The 22,604-nt window shown below is 40.5% G+C and overlaps 1 protein-coding gene across 1 annotated transcript in view; it reads right to left on the bottom strand.

Annotated features, from left to right (window-relative positions):
* The window catches only part of CDH13 (cadherin 13), a 786,172-nt gene that overhangs the window by 121,709 nt on the left and 641,859 nt on the right, over positions 1-22,604 (bottom strand). Inside the window, exon 8 of the mRNA XM_073308069.1 lies at positions 16,560-16,700. Within this exon, the coding sequence (XP_073164170.1) occupies positions 16,560-16,700 (141 nt within the window). The remainder of the gene's footprint in view (positions 1-16,559; positions 16,701-22,604) is intronic.

Genomic DNA, 22,604 nt, shown 5'->3' with positions numbered 1-22,604 from the left:
TCAATGACCGCTCATCATAAATTCTAGTGTCTTGGTAGTGAAATAAGGGCTGGGATGCCTAAGGAGACTGCATTTTTGACTTCTTGTTAAACCAGTGAGGTTAGACAGAAGTTTATTTTTGTTGCAGGCTTGGTTTAATCTACTGATAAAATAAGCACCAGTCTGGGGTGAGTCTGCCCTATTTCTCAGCAGTTTGTCCTGAATCTGGTATCTTCAGCTGTGACTCACTGAGGCATGGTGACATTTGGCATAGTTGGCAGGATCCACAGAACCAGGCCAATTAAGTTTTGGCTCAGAACCCCTGCTATTCAAAATTTGAAATTGAGACTGTTAAGGGGTAAAGATTCCTTACAATGGGTGGAAATGACAATAAAGCTATGTTTAGTCAAGTGAATATCATAACCCACCCACAAGGAAGATATGGATGTGTTTCATCTGTATTACCTGTTAGCAGTGTGGAGAGTAGTGGAAAGGAGGGGAATATTCCCAAGCCTTTATCGATCCCATTCTCCAAGTATTTGTCCATACTCAGCAGCGAGTGCCAGGGCAAGGGAGAGGATATCTCCAATTGTTTGTCTGTTGTGAGGGGCAACTTGCTTGTTAAGAAGCTGTCCCTCTCTCCTAGTTGTCTGTTCGGAAAGACAGCCTGACTGGTGACAGTAAGGGAGGTTGTGAACAAACAGGGAGTGTCTCTCAGCTTAAGCCAGCTGAGAATTTGTTTGAGGTGGCTCTGAAATTGGATGAAACAGAGGAAAAAATTGTTGCAGTATGGCAAAATTATGTTTCATTAGTTAAGGCTATGGCTGATCCTTACATTCAAGTCCCAGCTGGGGAGGGCAGAGGCACATCTTGTATGCAAGTTGAATTGCTGTTCAGAGAAGCTCCTGAAAAGGGAAAACAGCCTCATTGTGGATTTTGCAAGCAGCTTGCAGCACCTGAGGGGTGTGGAAGTGATTTGATTGAGTTAGTTCAGTATGAATCACTGTCTGTAGAAAGCAACAGTTTATTTGTTGAGAGACTTTTCAGTTCCTAACTGTCTTTCAGATGTGTATGGATCCACTGACCTTGCTTTAGACAGATCCAGTGTGGATAGCTTAAAGGAGGTTTCAGATGGAGTGAAAATTGTGAGGGAGTTTGAACAGCCCTATAACCAAGTGAGCGTGCTTAGCAGGTGCGGCGAGTTATATGGGCCCGTGGTGCCCTTGCTCCAGCAAATTCAGGCCATGGGGGCCTGGATCCACCAATGTTCAGGGCCAGGTCTCTCCCCCGGCCCCGCCTGCTGCCCTGGAGCATCCCCCTGTGCCCCAGCCTTGAGCCCCCTCCTGTACTGTGGACCCCTCATCCCCGGTCCCACCCCGCAGCGCCGCACCCCAACCCTCTGCCTTAGCCCTGAGCCCCTCCCAAAACCCTAATCCCCAGGCCCAGGCAGAGCCTTAACCCCCCCCTCCTGCACCCTCTGACCAACCCCTGAGCCCCTCCCACACCCCAAACCCCTCATCCCCAGCCCGAGCCTTCACCCTCACGCCCACACCCAAACCCTCTGACCCAGCCCTGAGCCCCCTCCCACACTCCAAACCCTTCGGCCCCACCCCATTAATTTTTTTTTGTGCAACAATATGCAGGTGGGGTGGAGGGCAGGACTTGGACCCATTCTGGGCACCACCAAAAATTATACAAACCTGCCGCCCCTGTTGCATAGCCAGCATTTTGGAGAGATAATCTTGTTGGAACATGAATGTCTCCATGCTGATTCTTTTAAGTGAACAGTTTGTGTCTGAGGTTCAGAGAGGAGATTGGGTAGCTGAATCTGCAGAGCAGAACAGCTGTGCAGTTACTGTCTTGAGAATGCAGGGGGTGGCAGGCAAACTCTCACCTCTAGAGACTTTGGATATGTCTTGTAGTCTTTTAGTGGATTAGAGTACATCTGGTTCCATCTGGAAGCAGAGATTGGTAATGGAAGGACATCAGAACCCTGATTCTGACATGCTAGTAAAAATGGATGGTCTTTAAGACAGAGTCCAGCCTTGGAATTGGTAAAGATGAATTTGAAAACTAGTAAACAAACTAGTGTCTGTGTTGATGCAAATTACCTCCCCAACAGGGAGGAGCATAGCTATTAGCACAGAGGACACACTTGGCCAACCAATGGAATCTGTTAAACAAGAGAGCCCAGATTTCAACCCTCCAGGAAAGGGAGGAAGAGAAAGACTGGATCCTGCAAATGGAAGCCCCCACAGGTTAAGCCTAAAATACTACAACCTGAAAGATGAGAGGAGGAAGGAAGTGATGGAGCAGAAACAGCATCACTCAGCCTTGGGTCAGGAGGGTAATGACATTTCAAAATTCAGGCAGCCAAAGCCTAGGATGGGAGGGTGAACATGGGTGCACAGTGCTGTAAAGTCTGGGCTGTGCACAGCATGGGATTACGCTTTTTCCCCCCCATGACATATGGCCTGGGAACATAGGGAAAACATTTGTACAAACAAATAAGTATTAAGTGACTCAGACAGCCGGTTAGAGAAAAGGACTAGCCTTTAAGAAATAAGCATCTGGGACTCAAAGGCAAACAAGACATGGAAATAACATACACGGATCTGAATAAATTACTTTGCTGAATCATCTTTCTCAAAAGATACCATAATTGCAAAGAATTCTTGATGTAACTCCAAACCTGCTTGGTTTTTTTTTTTTTTTTTTTTTTTGTTTTGGTTGTTAAACCAATCGACAACATTTTCATTCCAGTAAGTTCAACAGATGATCAGCCGTACAGAACTTTATTGCCTTGCAAATGGGATTGTTTCTTAGACATTTACCAACAGTTTTGCTTGAGTAAATGTATGGCTCTTTTTAGCATGTTGATTTTTATCAGTTCACTATTTTAATGTTCCAGAGCAGATGGAAAAAAGATATTTTGTCTAAATAATCCTGACACTTTGATTCACACACACAGCTGCTTAGCAAATTTTGCAGTAGCCAAATCAGTTTTTGTGTTGCTGATTGACTTGTCAGTGAAGAAATTGAAAAACTGATCACAAAAATAAATTAAAAAAAAAAACCTCTCTGGAGCAATGACCTAAGGAGTCAGATAACTGTTATTTTTGTATGAACGTTCTGCAGTTTCATAACCCCTTTCTGGTCATATAAACTACAAGTACTAAGCTAACTCGCACATATTGCTATTAAATAGGGTTTTGTCTGGCGCAAATTGAATATGTTAAGATCTATAGTGGGTTATCTTGTTTAATCCCACTGATGAAGAGAAATTCTTACAGATGCTGGAGGTTTTTAGGTTGTATGGGTTTTTTAACTCATAGGATTAGTGTGATATTTTGCCACATATCTAACAATTCCACTAATAAATAATAAAATCTAATAAAATCAGCCATGACAGTGTCAAATAAAGATAGAGTTCTTAGCATTTTTGTTTAGTGCAGATTCCACATTTTGGAGACGCAGTTAGAGACAGGGAATCATAACCTTTTCAGTACATCAGTGTATAACAAGTGTTTCCATTAAGCTATAAAATAGTTTTGCTGGCAATATCTCAAAGCCAATAGAGTACTTAACAATTTGCCTTTGCCACCTATTCCACTTATTGATCCCACAGTCCTTACTCCCAACTATAAGAATAATATAATAAACACTTAGGCCACAAACCTACAACGACCTCTGCATGGGAAAACTTCTGCACCTGCACACTGAACCATTGACGTTAACAGGGCTGAGTGGAGGGCCATGTCTCTCTCCACAGAGAGGTCACGGCAGTTTATGGGCCTCAAAATATAGTACTTTCCATCTGTGGATCTCAAATATGCAACAGGTAGAGCCAATCAGATTTTTTCCTCCCTGTCTTTAATTTTGATTTTTTTTGGCAAAAGTTAGAATACTGAAACTCTGGCTGAAAACCTAAATATCTCAATTCAGAAACGAGGCTGTGGTGCCTATTGGAGTTGGAGTTTGGGTTCCTCATGCTTTCATTGTCCTCTATGGGCCAGGTCAGGCTACATCTTCTCAGACTCCATCTTCCATCATAAACCACATCCTCCACTCTTGGAGAATAGAGAAGGTACATTATGAATCCCTAATCATGGTGCATCATGTGAGATGTTGTTTGGTCAGAGAGCCCAGAAAATAGCAGAGAATGGGGACATAAAGCAACTAGAATTATAACTCCCAGAGGGCACTGCAGCAGTATATTCAAATTGAAATACAGTAGAACCTCGTACAAACACCAGAGTTACAAACTGACCAGTCAACCACACACCTCATTTGGAACTGCAGGTACTTAATCTGGCAGCAGCAGAGACCAAAAAAAAAAGAAGAAAAGAAAAAAAGAAAAAAAGTCCAGTATAATAGTGTGTTAAATGTAAACTACTAAAAAAATAAAGGGAAAGTTTAAAAAAAAATAAAAGATTTGACAAGGTAAGGAAACTTTCTGTGCTTGTTTCATTTAAATTAAGAGGGTTAAAAACAGCATTTTTCTTCTGTATAGTAAAGTTTCAAAGCTGTGTTAATATTAAATCAGTGTTCACTTGTAAACTTTTCAAAGAACATCCACAACATTTTGTTCCGTTATGAACATTTCAGAGTTACGAACAACCTCCATTCCCGAGGTGTTCGTAACTCTGAGGTTTGACTGTATTATGGTTTTCCGCCAAAATACTTCCCTTTTCAGGTGTTCAATTTTTCAATCAAAAATCAAAATTTCCCACAGAAAGCAGATAGTTTTCAGGAAAAAATTTTAAATTTAATAAAAAATCCAAATTTCAAATGGAAAAATGTTTCAATGGAAAATTTTTGACCAGCCCTAGTAATGAGCGCTAAATATAAGATGGTATTGAATCAGACATGCAGAGACAGCCCTGGACTCTGGCCAGTCCCTTTAGCTTATGCTTGTCTGGTTGACTGTTCTTAATTTCCTTTTCTTTTTTTTAAAAAAAATCTACTCGCAAATTATCTTCCCAAATATATTTCTGCTTGATTATTTTCAAAACTGTTACTGCTAACTGTTTCCTTTCTAATTCCAAATTTAATACCTATGGCAAAGTTCACACTTCACAGACCATGTTGAGGAAGCATATGAAGCTTCAGTTCTTGGAGAAAAGAGCAATAAATTGTGGATTTATGGCTTTTTGTTTGGATATTTGCTCTTAGTTGAAGCAGATGGAAGAAGTCTTCAGGGGATATTCAGCATTGGAATGGTTTAGTGGTGAGAACTACCAGCTGTAGTGAGAATTGCTGTTTTTACCACTGAGTTGTTGTTGACCTCCCGAGCATAACCAAATGGTTAGCAAAGACAAGGACTCAGACATTCATATCAGGACTTCTCAAATCAGCTGAACATGGCTAACGAAGGAAACTAGACAAAGGACAGGAAGGTAAAATAGTCCTTTTGAAAAAGGACTCACAAGAATACAAGGTTTTTATGTGCATTGACTCAAATTATAAGGAGTGCAGGGAGAGAAACACATCTGGAGAAACAGTGAAGTGCTTTTGTGTCTGTCCCTCACCTCCCAATTTAATACGGTTTGAACAATCATTTCTCTTCTTAGAGTCCTTCCTGTATTTATACAAGTGTTTTTTGTCTGCTTTCAGATAAAAAAGCATGCACTGTGTTGTTTCTTGTACCACTGAAATGAGTTTATCTGTAGATTAAATAGACAACTTTGTGTATTTCATGACCTTGGTGGAGAGAAACAAAGCAATGAACTCACCCTTCAAAAGTGGAGATAAATGTAAAACTCTGCTGCCTACTGCGATGCAGTATATTCTGCTCTAATTCTGTGATAAGTGGATGGATTCCATGTTGAACATAATTTGCAGAAATTCCTGAACAAAGTGCTGATACCAGTTATACAGATAGCTAATGGAAAGCCACATGAATACAAATTATTGTGTATACATATGAATTTGGAGGAATACGAAAAGCACTGATCTTTTCCAAATGTGATTTTACACTATGTTCCTCTTTGTTTTACTCAATGCATAGAATAAGTATTGACTGTGGTCAAAGAATTGACTGTGGTATTGACTTTGGGCCATTATAGCTGAATGTTTGTCACTGTGCTCATTATGGGCTCAATCTTGTATGGCACGGAGCATTCCTCATAGGTAGGGGCCATTTTCAACTCCTCCTGATTCCAAAGGGAATTCAACACCAAGGTTGCTCTTGAAAATCCCACTAGACCCATGCATAGTGAGGTGCCTAAATACCTTTGGAAATCTGGCTGTAAGTGCCGAAGTCACTTTTGAAAATGAGAATTAGACTCCTAAGTCACGTAGATGCGCTTGAAAATTTTATCCAATGGCCTGTCAATTGCACTAGAGATCAGCATGCAAATTAGGAAAACCCTTAATTCTTTGGACTTTAATACTTACTCCACAGAAAAGGCTAAATATTAAACAAGACAACAAATACTATAGTTTGAATCAGACTACTAACATTAATTTAAAATAAATGTAGGAATTTTTTCTTTTTGTTTTGCATTGAGTTTATAATGCATGCATACTTAATTTAGAGAAAATATGTTAATCACAATTTAGGTGTTACTTTCCTTACACAGAGATCTGATAAACAGCTCTCAATGTGACTAATAGGCACTTTGTAAACTAAACTAATAGGCACTTTGTAAATGGAATCTAGCTACAACGCCACGTATACATCTGCAGCTTTGCCCCAGGCATAGACATGAAAGAACACAAATAAACCAATTATGGGACTACCTAATCTCCTTTGTGTTCGACACATTTGTTGCACAAAGGGCTGTGTAAAAATATTTGCAGCACAGGTAAAACCAGCAAAAAATTATGAAAAGAAAAAGAAAAGGAATTACATTCTGAGCCGTCAACATGCCTGCCCCATCAACAATCCTGCCTACTCATGGCAACCAGGAGATCAACATTTGACAATTTTACCTATATTTTTCCTTCCAACAGATTATAAGTATTAAATGTCAGGGACTAAAGTCAACATAAAAGCAAACTTTGGTAGGCCATGATGTTCTAGGAGGGGGTTTCCTGACATGCCCAGTGCTCACAAGGATCTCCAGAAGTCGTGGAGATCAGGGTAGAATAAGGAAGGGTAGACTTCTACCACTCCTTGTCCTTTTGGGTCCTGCTTTGAGTGCGGCTTGGTTGGACCCAAAGATGGGAGCCAAAGTGGAATTACATTATGAAAAGTGACTGCATAAAAATGGCACCTCCTTACTCCACTGACTTGCTCCATGTGTGTATTCAGAGCCCCACCTGATTGTTTTTTATACTCCTGTAGTCCCTGACAAGCGAACACAATGGAGGGAGAGGGTCCTGGATTCCATTCCATCTCCCTTATCACCCACAGAATTGCTAGGTTCCAAATACAGAGCCTTACTTACCAGCACAACCTTCCCCTCCTTCTTTCTTCTCCTTTTCTTCCCTGCCCCCAAAGAGAATGGGTTTGCATGGGTGTGATTAAAGGCAGAATTTGACCTGCAGAATCTTTATTACTGTTGACAACATGCACCAGGCTTGATTTTTAGATCTGAACTGCGTTTTGCAAAGTGAGGCTTTTTTCATTTGTCAACTGAGCAAATCTGATCAAAGTCATAGACCCCCCCGCCCCAACAGACCTAGAACCCGATAATGTCATGGTTCAGAGTGTATTTTTTTCCCCAATCTAAAGCATTTCTGTGGAGAGAATTTAATTATAATCCATTATCTCTATCATATTTATTAACACTGCAGGAACAATAATGATAATGATACTGATATATTTCGTTTAACTTCATCTTTTACTTGAAATGCTATCCTATCCATTTAACCAATGAGTAAATGGAGACACAGAGAAATTAATTGACTTCGTTTATCCCGAACTGTGTAAAAAAACCCCAAGATTCCCAACTCCCTGTCCATTGTCCTAACCGCCAGACTGGGTTTTCAATCCATTCTGAGCAGACAGCTAAACTAGTTAGCAAGATACCAAGGGACCATGTCATGAATCCATCCTGAGCTCCACGACATCTATCCAGCAAAATGGGATATAAGGAGACTTGAGACACCATATGGAAGGTTATTTTGTGCTTTCTTCAAAGAGATATATCAAATAATCAGCCACACTTTAGATAAGGTTCCACTTATAAATGGTTTCAGAGTAGCAGCCGTGTTAGTCTGTATTCACAAAAAGAAAAGAAGTACTTGTGACACCTTAGAGACTAACCAATTTATCTGAGCATAAGCTTTCGTGAGCTACAGCTCACTTCATCGATGAAGTGAGCTGTAGCTCACGAAAGCTTATGCTCAGATAAATTGGTTAGTCTCTAAGATGCCACAAGTACTCCTTTTCACTTATAAATGGTTTATTAAAAGGTTAATACATGATTTGTGGATGCCACAAGCATGTTGTAGAGATGAGTTGTATGTGTCACAACAGGTTATAGGTGTGATGGCTTCCATCTTGGCTGACATCAGAGATTGAGGAAGAAACTTCCAGAGCTGAAAGCATGAATATCTAAAGCTTGAGCTAAAGAACCAGGCTCTCTGAGTAGAGCTCTACAAGACTGATATACTCTGTGGATCAGTGATGGAGGGAGACATGTAACACACTCTCACCAATGCATTACCATAAGCACATAATTATGAACCGTTATAAATCATGGTTATAAGCAACTGATTGACTTAGTGGAGTCTATGACAATTGATTAATCATTTATGAAAACATCATTTATTAACCCTTTATAACCTATTTATAAATGGATCTTTAATCACACCTTTAATCCAAGGTGTGACCAAATCTCTCTCTTGGAGGCTCAATTTAGTTAACAGGGATTTGTCACAGTGGAAATGTTTCAGTAAAGTTAAGGAGAGATTTACTTTATTTGTGTTTGTGCATGAGTTGGGAAGGGATATAGAAATCTCTCCCTTTATTTTTTTTTTTTAACATGGACAATTTATTCTAAAGACAGTCAATTCCAAAGTTGAGTCCCCTGATGCCATAGAACTCTGAGTGTTTAAATGATTTAACATTCTGGAAATTGAGTAAATTGAAGGGGGTATTGGAAGGGGGAGAGAGAGAGAGAGAGAGAGAGAGAGAGAGAGAGAGAGAGAGAGAGAGAGAGAGAGAGAGAGAATATATATGGAGGAGAGCAAAGAGGACTGATCCTCACTTGGCCAAAACTTCTATATAAATTATCCCCACAAGGTCTATGTGTAGATTTTCCCGCTGCCATATGCAAGTGGTTGTGGGCGGTAACCTCACAGCAGATGCCAGCTCTCCCCAAGGTCCTGCAGAGGGCACCTTGCTGTTTCCAGAACTCTGTGGGGGACAGGATGGGTACTGGGTGGTCAGCAGCACATTGTTCCCCCCACCCACCCCAGAGCTTATGAAGGAAAGCTAATGCAGCCTTCCCATGGAGTGCCCTTCCTTTAAGAAGGTGCCCGAGACAGCAGTAGGCAGAGGAAAGCCTTGGCAATGTGGTTCCAATGGAATCACACTACTGCAGAAGCACAGGGACATCTGTTGATTCCTTGGGATCCATGGGAGGTGGCTTCCACACCCCATTTTCTTAGGAGAGGGAGAACAAACCCTTAACACCACTTCTGCGGTGGAACAACCTGGGGCAACGCTCCTTGATATTTCCTCTACTGACTCTCTGGGCAGCAGCAGGCTGACCTCTTGCCAGAATCAATGGTGTTAGAACAAAGACATTACAGAGATGAATTAGCCTGCTTATAGCTTTGTAGCAGATGTTTCACCGCTAACCCCTTATCACACACTACCAACAGGGACGCGAACCATAGGCTCGCACGCATGCATTGCAGGTACACAACGTGATGCAGTGCTCTGTCACCAACTGTTACAAAGTGGCTCAGAAAAAAAAATCATGTATTTTCTGAATGCACTGAGTATATAAATAACTCCCAGCACCATTAGCAATCACTCAGCCTAAGTAATGCATTGCCAAGCTGTTTGAATATCCTACAGTAGGCAAGGAAGTTGTCAGATTTTCCAAAATGATCTATTCCTGCGCTTCCCTTTGGTTCATTATTTACTTTCAGACTGACACTCCCTTGGTACGACTCAAAAGTTGAGCCCCATATCTTAAGTTTCTTGGGGAAAAAAGGCCAAATGTTCTTCATGACACAGAAATATATCTTTGTGTACAGTAATAACTCTCCAAATTCCTTTTTTTAAAAAAAATCCACTAATATTAAACAAGCAGAGCCACAGTGTTTCAGAGCTCCCAGGAAAAAAATCACCACAAAATCCGCAAGCACTTCTATCTATATGCACTATTATTGTGCATATGGGCAATCACCTATGAAACTGGCGAGCAATTAAAGGTCTTGTGTACACATCTGCTACCTTGTTTGAACATTTTGGGAGAAACTTCTGAAATTTTATCCTTAAGTTTCCGGTCAAGACCAAATACCATTTACCTGCAAAATGCTATTTTTAGGCATTTAAATTGCAGTTAGATAAACCTATGGAAAGTATGTGTAACACCAACAGACCCCAGTCATCGGCTGGCGGGATCGAACCTGGGACCTCTGAAGCATAGTGCATGAGCCTCTACTACAAGAGCCAAAAACTGTCTGGCTGTTAGCTAAGGCTTCTACAGCAAACTCATTTTACTCTCTCTCTGAGAGGTCTCGGTGCCACTAGATGGGACAGAACACCACGCCCAGAAGGTGTGTGGGTTACATATGCAGAGGAGTTTGAGAGTTTGCTGTTGAATAGCTACATTTTGGGCCTACATTTCTTGAGTGTCTGCCACTACTGCTCAGACACAATAGTGATCAGCAAGGTATAAGGACATACATCAAATGGAATAGGTTGCATACTTTAAGATAGCTGTTTTTTGAGGCTGGATTACTGATTCATAAGCATTTTCATTTTTGGCTTGATCTCACCAAGTGCTGGGCAGTCAGAACCCAATCCATTAAAGTATCTGGCACATGCTTAACTGCAAGGACTTGACTTGTCCTACTGAATTCAATGGGAGCACTTTTCTGGATCAGGGCCAGGATGGTCAGCACCTTGCATAACTGAGCCCTAAAAACACCATTAGGGCAAACACCAACATGCTGCCTCTGCCCTCCATAAACATTAAGGCCATGACGGCAGCAGGAGGGCACAGTTCTCTGTCTGAGGAATCAGCATCCACATCATAGGGCATTTAGGGAGGAGCCACGGGAGGAGCCAAAAGAATTTCATCTATCAGATTTACTGGCTAAAACACCCCAGGAGCAGGGAGAAAATGACTGTGGTGGCTACTGCAACATTGTATGCACAGTAGAGGCTGAAGAAGTTAAAGTAGTATAGATTGGATGAATGGACGATAAGGTGGATAGAAAGCTGGCTAGATCGTCGGGCTCAACGGGCAGTGATCAACAGCTCAATGTCTAGTTGGCAGCCGGTATCAAGCAGAGTGCCCCAGGGGTCAGTCCTGGGGCCGGTTTTGTTCAACATCTTCATTAATGATAATGGGATGGATTGCACCCTCAGCAAATTCCCGGATGCCACTAAGATGGGGAGAGAGGAAGATATGCTGGAGGGTAGGGATAGGGTCCAGAGTGACCTAGACAAATTGGAGGATTGGGCCAAAAGAAATCTGATGAGGTTCAACAAGGACAAGTGCAGAGTCTTGCACTTAGGATGGAAGAATCCCAGGCACTTCTACATGCTGGGGACCGACTGGCTAAGTGGCAGTTCTTCAGAAAAGGACCTGGGGATTACAGTGGACGAGAAGCTGGATATGAATCAACGGTGTGCCTTGTTGCCAAGAAGGCTAACGGCATATTGAGCTTTGCTAGTAGGCGCATTGCCAGCAGATCCAGGGAAGTGATTATTCTCCTGTGTTCAGCACTGGTGAGGCCACTTCTGGAGTATTGCGTCCAGTTTTGGGCCCCCACTACAGAAAGGATGTGGACAAATTGGAGAGAGTCCAGCAGAGGGCAACAAAAATGATTAGGGGGCTGGAGCACATGACTTATGTGGAGAGACTGAGGGACTTGGGGTTATTTAGTCTGCAGAAGAAAAGAGGGAGGGAGGATTTGATAGCAGTCTTCAACTACCTGAAGGGGGGTTCCAAAGAGGATGGAGATCGGCTGTTCTCAGTGGTGGCAGATGAGAGAACAAGGAGCAATGGTCTCAAGTTGTGGGGGGAGGTCTAAGTTGGATACTAGAAAAAACTATTTCACTAGGAGGATGGTGGAATCTCCATCCTTAGAGGTTTTAAGGCCCTGCTTGACAAAACCCTGGCTGGGATGATTTATTTGGGGTTGGTCCTGCTTTGAGCAGGGGGGTTGGACTACATGATCTCCTGAGGTCTTTTCCAACCCTAATCTATGATTCTATGATGATGAATCTGTCCAGCCAGTCTACAGTAAGACTACTGAACAAAACCCAGTTTAAATGTGATTTGAATAGTTGTCCAAAAATTGGCTCTTAAGGAGTAATTGCAAAACTATCACTATTCAAGAATAGTTACAAAAACACTATTTGTGACATATACTGTAAAATCAGAGCTTATCAGGGGGCAGGGGAAAGGGAAGAGATGCCTCAGGCATCAAAACATAAAAATCACCTTTAATGAACAGACAGACTCAAACAAAGCTGAGGTTATTTTGCACTGGGGATTTACAGAAAATATCTGTTAAGTGATCTAGCACATCTCAGAAACAGGAATGTAAACACTGGTTTCCAACTTGGGGGAAAGCAATAAAAATCACTGGACTTCCAGTGAGACAGCAAGATAATAAAAAATGAAAACATTTTAAGGAACACTGTACAATCTTCCACTTTGTACCTACACTGGAGAACCTAGCATTGCACTAATGCAGTGTCCAGACTTTTTATTAGGTACACAACAAACAACATTCACAACCAGATGCATCTATGGTATAACTCCAGTGACTTCCATTGTGTCAGATCAGCAGTGAATCTGGCCCTCATAATTCACCAATGGAAAGTGAACATTTAAAACATAACTTAATAGAGCTACCTTCATAACACCATGAAAAATAAAAGCAAAAGCTATTTTCAGTAGAAATTATGTTGTGAGAAGATAAAGCAGGCCACTAAATATGTATTTGCTTCATAAAAGAGAAAGGGGACTGTTAGAAAATATCTATAAACAGAAGGGAGATAGTTTGAAAAAAAAATACATCAATACTAAAAGAACCCATATAAAGCAGCCAATCTCAAAGTAAATAAAAGATGATAGCACTTCTAAATCAAATCATTTATTGTATTTGAGCTTTCTGCCTCAAAAGCTATCCTGTAGAAGCTATCTTTTCTTTTTTCCTTTCTCTTCTTTTAAACATTATTGTGTCAGCGGTGTCTTTATACACAGAATAAGTATACCACAGGCAGCAGCCATGCAAACATCTTCACACTACCCACCCCAGGCACTTGCAGAGGAATCACACGGGTGAGAAGTGCGGTTTGGTTTCTGGCTTAGATTTGCGAGAGCAGGCTTGCGGGGACTTGGGCAGGTACTTCAGTTCCACCCTGTCTTAAGTCAATGAACGTTCTGCACATCCTTAACAGCAAGCACACGCTTACGTGCTTTTCTGAACCAGGGACTCTTTGTTGCCATTTCACGCCTGGTTTTTAAGACTGACTAGTAGATATAAATGCGGTGTTGCTTGATGGGATGGTACATTGCTAGAAACTGGAAAGAGGCCACCAAAAGCCACTGAATTCGGAAGGAAAAAAATACTTTCAAGTACTATTAAATATGGACTGCATCTGAGCAGTAAATCCGATCTACAAATGAAAGCGTCTGACTTATGAATTACAAATATTTTTCTGAGCCATCCTGTCCACTGGCGACATTTACTGACTTGAAATCCTGAAGGCAGCAGGTTGAAAAATCCCAGGATTGTGCTTGTTTTCAGCACTCAGCTTTACCAAAGCAGAAGATTTTTGATTATAAGCTACTATTTTAAACTATAATGAAAGGGATCAAACCAGGATACATTGCAAAAAATAAAAATGAGGACAACAGGACTAAATAGGGAAATCAGGGAAAAGCATTTCAGATAGAGTGTAACAAACATATAATCTAAAGCCAAACTTTTCAAACCTGGGTGACTAAAGTTAGCTGCCTAAATTTATAGTTATAAAGGCAAATGGTCGGGTTTTCATTGAGATCAGGTCCCACTGACTTATATGGAATGTGTAGGTGTTCAGAACTTCTCAGAAACAGACTGTTCATTCAGTTGGAAATGTTGGCCTAAACTACCAAAGAAGATTATTAAAGCTAACCATAAAAATGATTTCAAGACAGACATGTAGTTAATTCTGGAGAAGAGGAGGATTGAGGGAAATGGTAGAAATTCAGGGAAGTAGGCATGTGAAAGCCTAACTGGTAGCAATGTTGAATAGAATGGCTTCCTATTTTTATCATGTTGAGTCTTCTTGTGTACTTATAACTATCAATGGGGAGCCTATGGTTATACAACATTATATACCTATTTTAACTAAAAGTCCTAATGAAATAGCTCTTACAGGGTTAAGGGCCTGATCCAAGGACATAATTCTAACAGGATTAACAGCCTGATCAAAAGCCACTATAAATTAAAGGAAAGGCTCCTTTTCACTTCAATAAGATTTGTATCAGGCCCTAGAAACTGTTTGTGGTATTGTTTAGTGGTGCTCTGGTAAAAGCACCCTGCTGAAAGCAGCTAGTGTTGTTGGCATTTAGGACCACATTTTTACTGCCAAGAAAAGCTGTTCTGAATCCTTGTTTTTCAGTCTGGTCCCTCAATCTTCAGTTGCTGACAGAATAATTATTAGAGTGAAATTGCTATCACTCTTTTGAAAATGAAACACTGCCAAGTGGATAAAATTAAACAGGGGAAAAAACAAACAGCAGCAAGAAGAAAATAATCGTTTAATAATACAATTCCCCCCTCCCTTTCAAAGTTATATTATATTCAGCATCTCTAGTGTTCACTTCCTACAATCTGGAAATATTCCTGTAAACTGCAGAACTTTGTGAAACTTTTATAGCCAAATCTGAAAACAGGTGGTTTTGGGTGTCAAACTGACTGGTGAAATTAACCAATGCTCCCAGGAATCTTTTGCCCTTTTTGGACAACAGAGGTGGGGGGCAGAAAGGGAAGGATTTGGGGAATGGTTTGTCTGAAGCCAAAGAGCTTTGTCATGACAGGGATACAAGCTTAAAATGCCATTGTTCTACAGACAGGTGATGTCTTTTGTGTTTGTTTGTTTTCTTCCAGGCACTCAGTATTGTTCAATAGAATTCATCTTGTGGGGCAGAAAATTATCACACAGAACAGGTGAAATTTAAAAGGCATCAGGACCAGAGTTTCATTACCAAACTCTGAAAGCTGGCAGGTCTCAAAGGTAAAGTGCTGAAATTCATTGGCTTCTTGACAAAACATGTTGATTTCAGCTGAGTGTCATATTATCATATGACCCAGAGCTAGGTTTACAGTGATGGGACTCCCCGCTACGGGAGAAAGGAGGGAAATAGCTCTGTAGGCTTAATTTAGATATTATCATCGCCTGCAGCCCATTTCTGTGCAGTACTTTATGTTATAATGTTTGGGGTTTGGTTGTGTTCTGCCTTTGGAAATTATATTAAATGGTGTATGGAAGTGTATTGATGTAAGGGAGGGAGAATTTATTAGATATATCCCCCAGGGAAATTATGTCAACCTGAGCCCAAAAGCAGTAGGGTACAATGAGCAAACTTCAAGAGGGGAGAAAATGCTGAAGGGTTCAGAGACCGGGGACTCTGTCCAAAGAGCCAGAACACTGTCCAAGGATCCTGCAGTGCTCTGAGTTTTGTTTCCTGTGTATCAATTTCCTGAAATCCATGTAAGCCAAAGCTGACTGGTTTTGCATAGGCAAGGTGGGTTAGGTAATATCTTTTATTGGACCAACTTCTGCTTGTGAAAGAGACAAGCTTTCACGCTTACACAGAGCTCTTCTTCAGGTCAGGTTTTGCTTAAGAAGATATACAAGGTAAGAAAACAAATGCTTTTGATCACCGCTTTTCCGATAAAAGTTTGTCCTGGGCATGATGTTAAACTCCATCCTCCACTGCCTTGTGCATACTTCTTGGCTGAAGAAAGGCTAAGGATCTCACCCAGATAGAAAAGGTGCTCATGCTGAAGTGATAGGCAGTTAGCAGCTCTGTCTAGGTTGCTCTCTGGCAGAAGCTACAACCTCTATGTCACTGAACGTCCAAACTCGCTTTGGCCTTTGGATTCTGGATCAGTGGTTTAAAGGGCAGACGACAGGTTTATGGTAGCTTCCGCTCCTCCATGACTTTGCCTTGGCGTATGAGCCTAAGGTCTTGGCAAGATGGTCGCAGGGATCTGAGGGAGGTGCATGGGGTAGCTACCAAGATTTCCAAGCAGCCCTGTTTAGGAATGGCCTGCATGCCTCGTGTGAGGGTGCCCCTAGAAAAGGTGGGTCAAAGAAGCTGAAATAAAGCCGACTAAGTGTTCCCCTCCCTCATAAAATAATGCTATTTTATATTCAGAAACAGAACTAAGTACAATTGGATGCAAAGATTAATAGAAGAAAACTGGCAAATTCTTACCTCTTTCTTGGTGAATTCTGGTGGGTGATCATTTTTGTCATCGATAACAATGGTAGCTGTTGCTGTGCCAGTTAATCCCACATCAAGACCAGCCATGTCCTTCGCTTCTATAATAAGCTCATACTTAGGGTTTTCCATCGTCTGGAAAAAAAAATTGAGAGATCAAAAATTCAGTTTCCTCTACTTCAGACATCAAGAGCAACAACAACAAAATACAATTTGGTCTGATACAATATAGGCCAAACATTTATTTGAGTTACTGCTTTACTGAGAGAGTGTGGCTCTCCCCTGGGCTCCAGGGACTGGGATGACAAATTTTATCTAAAATACAATATGAAGCAAGATATAATGGGTTTATGTTTGTGAACAGTGTATAAGCTACACAATTATTCAACTGTATGGTGAAATGGGACAGAAATTAAAATATTCCCAGGTTTTATGGGTAGAGTTTCACTTCAATGCACCAATATTTAGTCACATGATGTGTTAATGTTATGATAGTTATATAATTAAATCCTAAAGTCACATACCGAATATAAACTCACACTTTATTGTATTAAGCCTAATGTCCTCTGCACATAGTATTTTAAATGGTAATCCAAATATTCAGAAGTAATAGAAGTAGGAAAGCAATATCTTTGCACAAAAGAATTAGATATGGTGACATTAGCGCATTAGATCTATCTAACCAACCAGTTTTTATGCCATGCTCATCATCTGAGTACCTACCCATCAAAGAACTAGAGAGCAGCAGGTCTCCATGCTCGTGCTGCAGCACAACCCGTTCTCAAGTCCCATCCCATCCCACCTTTCCAATGCTGGCCATAACTTAAAAGCCAAAATGGGGCCCAGAGTGAATTCCACACTGGGGCATCCACAGTGTTCTCAATTCACCTTTTGTGCTGGGCATGGAAGCATAGATGGTGGCCTGCCAGAGAAAAGGTTACTGTTATATATCATCAAATGGAATTACTATTTGGTGCCTAAACCTGCTCCCATTGAACTCATAAACCATTTTAACAGGTTTCAAAGGGGTAGCTGTGTTAGTCTGTATCAGTAAAAACAATGAGGAGTCCTTGTGGCCCCTTAGAGACTAACACATTTATTTGGGCATAAGCTTTCGTGGGCTATAACCCACTTCATCAGATGCATGGAGTGAAAAATACAGTAGGCAGGTATAAATAAACAGCACATGAAAAGATGGGAGGTGCCTTACCAAGTGGGGGGTCACTGACTTCACTGAAGACAGGAATGGGCCCTTCTTAAAATGAGTATTTTCCCTACTTGTATGAAAGCCCTGGCTGGGATGATTTAACTGGGAATTGGTCCTGCTTCGAGCAGGGGGTTGGACTAGATGACCTTCAGGGGTCCCTTCCAACCCTGAGATTCTATGATTCTATGGTCTCATGTGGGACCATCTATCTATCAACCATAGGTGTTGCATTGTCCATGGAGAACAAAGATGGAGAGGTGCTGTAGTCACCTTTAATGTTATGTAGTAGAAATATCTTGCATGCTCAATAGCTGTGTTCAAACATGTATCTGGAGTGCTGTCATAAAGGGAGCCAATTGGTGCTGAGTTCCATGCTGCAGAGAAAACAAATGTGTCCCCGAGCCCCTCCAAATACCATCACTGCCTCACGCAGCAGAACTGTAGCGCCTGGGACACAATTTGTCCCCCAGCAATTAACCCCCTGCCATTTAAAATTAAAAAAGCCTCTTTGACTATCACTTAACAAGCCAAGCTCCCAAGACAGCCTCTTTGCAGCTAAGAGCTCACTGCCGGGGTCCTCCAAATTACACACTGTGCAGCCCATTTTATAAAAAAGACAGCCTTTCATGGGGATTTTCCCTTGCCAAACCCCAAAGCACCCATGTTTTGGTTCTCAAAACATCTGCAGGCCACCAGGAAAGGTTCCAAAGGCAACTGGTCAATACCATGGTTCAGTAAGAATCTTGCCGTTCAGGCAGCCCAAACTAGGAGAGATGCTAAACACTGAAAACATAGTTTTGTAGAAAACCTTCAGCTATTAAGCCTTAAAATCCCACCTATCCTGCAAGAGGTGTGTGCCCTTTTACATAGAAACTAAATGTTATTGCATGCAGTTCATTATGGACGGCAGAAAATCCCCTACTGGGATTTTAAGGCTCCAGGACAGTATATAATTGTACATATAGCAATATCACTGCAGTATCCATGACTCAGGGAATGATCCTGGGTATAAGTATAAGCCTTAGCTGGGCAAAATTCACAGAATTTCATTTTAAAAATGTTCAGTTGTTTCTTTTCAGGCTGTATTGGAAACCCTACCCTCCACTCCCCCCTGCAAATTTAGCTTTCTTCATTATTTTGAAAAAATGGCTATTATTGCATAGAAAACTTGCAAAATCATGTCTTATTGCATGTTTTGTAAGCTGACTTAACTGGAAAAATAGGCCTATTTATGCTTAAAATGGGTCATTTTTTTTTATTTGAAAGCTGGCCCATTTTCCATTGAAAAGGCGTCCATTAGCGGTAGGAAATAGTGCATGTCTCAGCAGATATTTCCAAGACAAGAGTCCAGTGTTCAAGCTCACATTGAAATGTGTAAAACATTGAGCTTTGAGTCGCATTTCATATTATTATGAATACTTCACACTTCTCTGCAGTGCAGCAGTTTATGCATCTAGTCCTGTCACCCTGCTGTGTTAGAAAAAAAGCAACTCCTGGCATATCCTACCCGAGAGAAGAAGTGTGACCCAATTAGATTCCCTTTACACTAAAATATTGTATTTGAGGTTCTTTTCAGCATTTCTCATATTTCTAGAATTTAATAGCTCAACTCACTAGTTCGTACTTATTAGCAGTTAACTTTGCCTATGTGATTGTCAAGTATATTTAAGAGACATCTTTCTTTTTCTCTCTCCATTGAAAAGTCCCTTTGAAGTTGTTAAGGACATTGAAACAAATAGTAACACTTAGCTTCTCTCTAATAGCTTTCATTTGATAAGTGCCTTGCAAACATTATCTAATTATAAAAAGCCCACTAGTGTAGGAGGATCCTCGGCTGGGAAATCTGGTTGATGTAAGACCCTTTCACCGTGTGGGAGTAAGCCACAGCATAGCTCTGAATCAGGACCTATATTTTATGCTGTTCAATAATATGAATATAACCAACAGAAATCAATTCTGTGTGGGCTCTGGCAAGACAAGTAAGGGGAGGCCTTGAGAGCCAGTAAGTTCCAGAGCATCACTCTCCTGATTTCTGAACTTGTCAATGGTCATTTATAGGACATCTGCATAATTGAGGAGGAAGAATTGTTCCAGGTGCTGCAGGGAGGGCAAACTAGGAGCAATTACATGAAGTTGTGCAAGGAGTAATTCAGCCTCAGATGCAGGAGAGGAGGGGGAAACAAACAAACAAAAACAAACCCAAAACACATTTTGCAGTACGAGTAGTCTGACTATGGAACAACCTTTTCATCTGTGAAACTCCATTGCTGCAGATATTCAAAGATGGTCTAGGTAAAACATTTATGAATATCAGCAAGGACAATAATTGATATTTGTGGGGGTGGATGGGATTATTATCCATTTCTGTGTGATTATATGGTTTAAAAGATATGGCATTCCAGATGGCGGTCTTAACAGGAAAAAAATAATTTTTCTAACCCTTTTCCAGCCTTTATCCAATAATGTTTATTCGTATTTCCTTTTGCTTTTTATAAGCACAAGTTATACCTTCACTCCCTTGGTTGAATCGGCTTCATTTGGTGGTGGGTCTTGAATGTGCTTAGCTCTGTCTCTGTTGCCTATGTTAGTCCTCATCAGCTAATAACAGGAGCTAATTAATCAAATACTATTGTTCTGGCAAAAACAATGCATTTATGATTGAAAATGACAATCTGTAAACTGCATTAAGAACCCAAAGAACACTTGAGAAAGACAAGCTGCTCAGTACACTTAGTAAATCCTAAGAATGTCATCATTTTGCCATTCTGTCCACGTATGAACTGAACAACAGATGAGGTACATCACTCTGAACAAATATTTACAAAAAAATTAGTACCTAGTATAGCTTTGCAGGAAGGTATCAAGATCAGGAATTCCAGAGATTTTTTTGTACAAGATCAAGTTTTGCTCAGAACAACGTTTAAAACCTGAGCAACCCATAATGATCAGATAGGAAAATATATTACATCAAATATTTGTTAGAAAAATCAGTCACCACCAGGATGTTGCCTCATTCAGAATAAAGTACTTGCATAGCAAGGGCATTTTATTGGAAAATATCTCACCAATATCAGATACATGTAATCAGCAAAGTGATACTAAAGGCTAAAGATTTGAGTTTAAATGTTGTATTAAATACTTTCAAACAAGGGAGATGTGAGGTCCCAGTGTATCCAACCTTCTCCAAAGTTTGGGCGTACAAGTACACATATGTGAAAGGTAAGTTGCACTGACGGTAACTGAATTTCAATAAGAGTAATACAGGAAGAAGAAATTCAATACACTGGATAATTGCAAGATATGTATCAATTGGAAACATCTTAACCTATTGAAATAGGTCATTTTGATTTAATCATTTGGGAAGCGATGGTTGACTTTTAACAGCTTCAAATGGTTGCACCACAGCAGGTTCCATTTTGATAAGCCAGTAAAAGTAGAATATTTATCTGAATCTTGGAGTCTGACAAAATGGGCCTTGTAATCTAAAGAGAAAAGGTTCTCTTGTAAAATTTCTACACTGGGACCAGTAAACGCCGTGACATTTTAAATATTCCAGTACTTATGCAGTTGGGCCTTTTTTAGAACTTGGACGTTAGGAGACATTGCAATGAATAATATTTTTGACACCCTTTTTTGAATCTGAGAAGATTTGGTTATTATTATTAATAAAATAAAATAATAATAATAATAAAATTGATGGCACTGTAATTTTCAAGATAGAATGGAACTTCTTGACTACATATAGAAAGATATGGACCAGAAGATAATTTAAACCCAGATCCAAACCTTCTTCAAGAAACTGTTAAGTGACTTACCTAAAGTCACAAGGTAGCAGAACTGGGGCATTTGGAGATCATCTTTTGTTCATATACAATATGCAAAATATATTGTAAAAATTCCTAGAATACTATGAATCAATTGTTCTCAACCTTTCCAGACTACTGTACTTCTTTCAGGTGTCTGATTTGTCTAGGGTACTTCAAGTTTCACCTCACTTAAAAACTAGTTGCTTACAAAATCAGACCAGCTAGCTTAATTTCAGTACCCGAAAACATAATGGAGCAAAGAATTAAGCAATCAATAAGGTGATAAGTAACAGTCAGCATGGATTTATTTGTCAAGAACAAATCATGTCAAACCAACCTAGTAGCTTTCTTTGACAGGGTAACAAGCCTTCTGGATAGATGGGAAGCAGCAGATTTGGTATATCTTGGCTTTAGTAAGGCTTTGATACTGTCTTGCATGACCTTCTCATAAACAAACTAGGGAAAAACCACCTAGATGGAGCTACTATAAGGTGGGTACATAACTGGTTGGAAAATTGTTCCCTGAGAGTAGTTATCCATGGTTCACAGTCAAGCTGGAAGGGAATATCAGTTCTGGGTCTGGTTCTATTCAATATCTTCATCAGTGATTTAGATAGTGGTATAGAGAGTACACTTGTGGAGATACCAAGCTAGGAGGGGTTTCAAGTGCTTTGGAGGATAGCATTAAAATTCAAAAAGATCTGGACAAAAGTGAAGAAATGGTCTGAAGTAAATAGGATGAAATTCAATAAGGAAAAATGCAAAGTACTCCATTTAGGAAGGTACAATCAGTTGCACACATACAAAATAGGACTGCCTAGGAAGGAGTACTGCAAAAAGCAATCTGGGAGTCATAGTGGAGCTAAATATGAGCCAACAGTGTAACACGGTTGCAAAAAAAGCACACATCACTCTGGGATGAATAAGCTGGAGTGTTGTAAGCAAGACACGAGAAGTAATTATTCTGTTCTGCACTGATTTGGCCTCAACTGGAGTATTGTGTCCAGTTTTGGGCATCACATTTCA

Source organism: Lepidochelys kempii, chromosome 12 (assembly GCF_965140285.1).
Source record: "Lepidochelys kempii isolate rLepKem1 chromosome 12, rLepKem1.hap1, whole genome shotgun sequence".
NCBI lineage: Eukaryota > Metazoa > Chordata > Testudines > Cheloniidae > Lepidochelys > Lepidochelys kempii.
The sequence above is the reverse complement of the archived record's forward strand: the minus strand, read 5'-3'. Positions and strand labels throughout refer to the sequence as shown.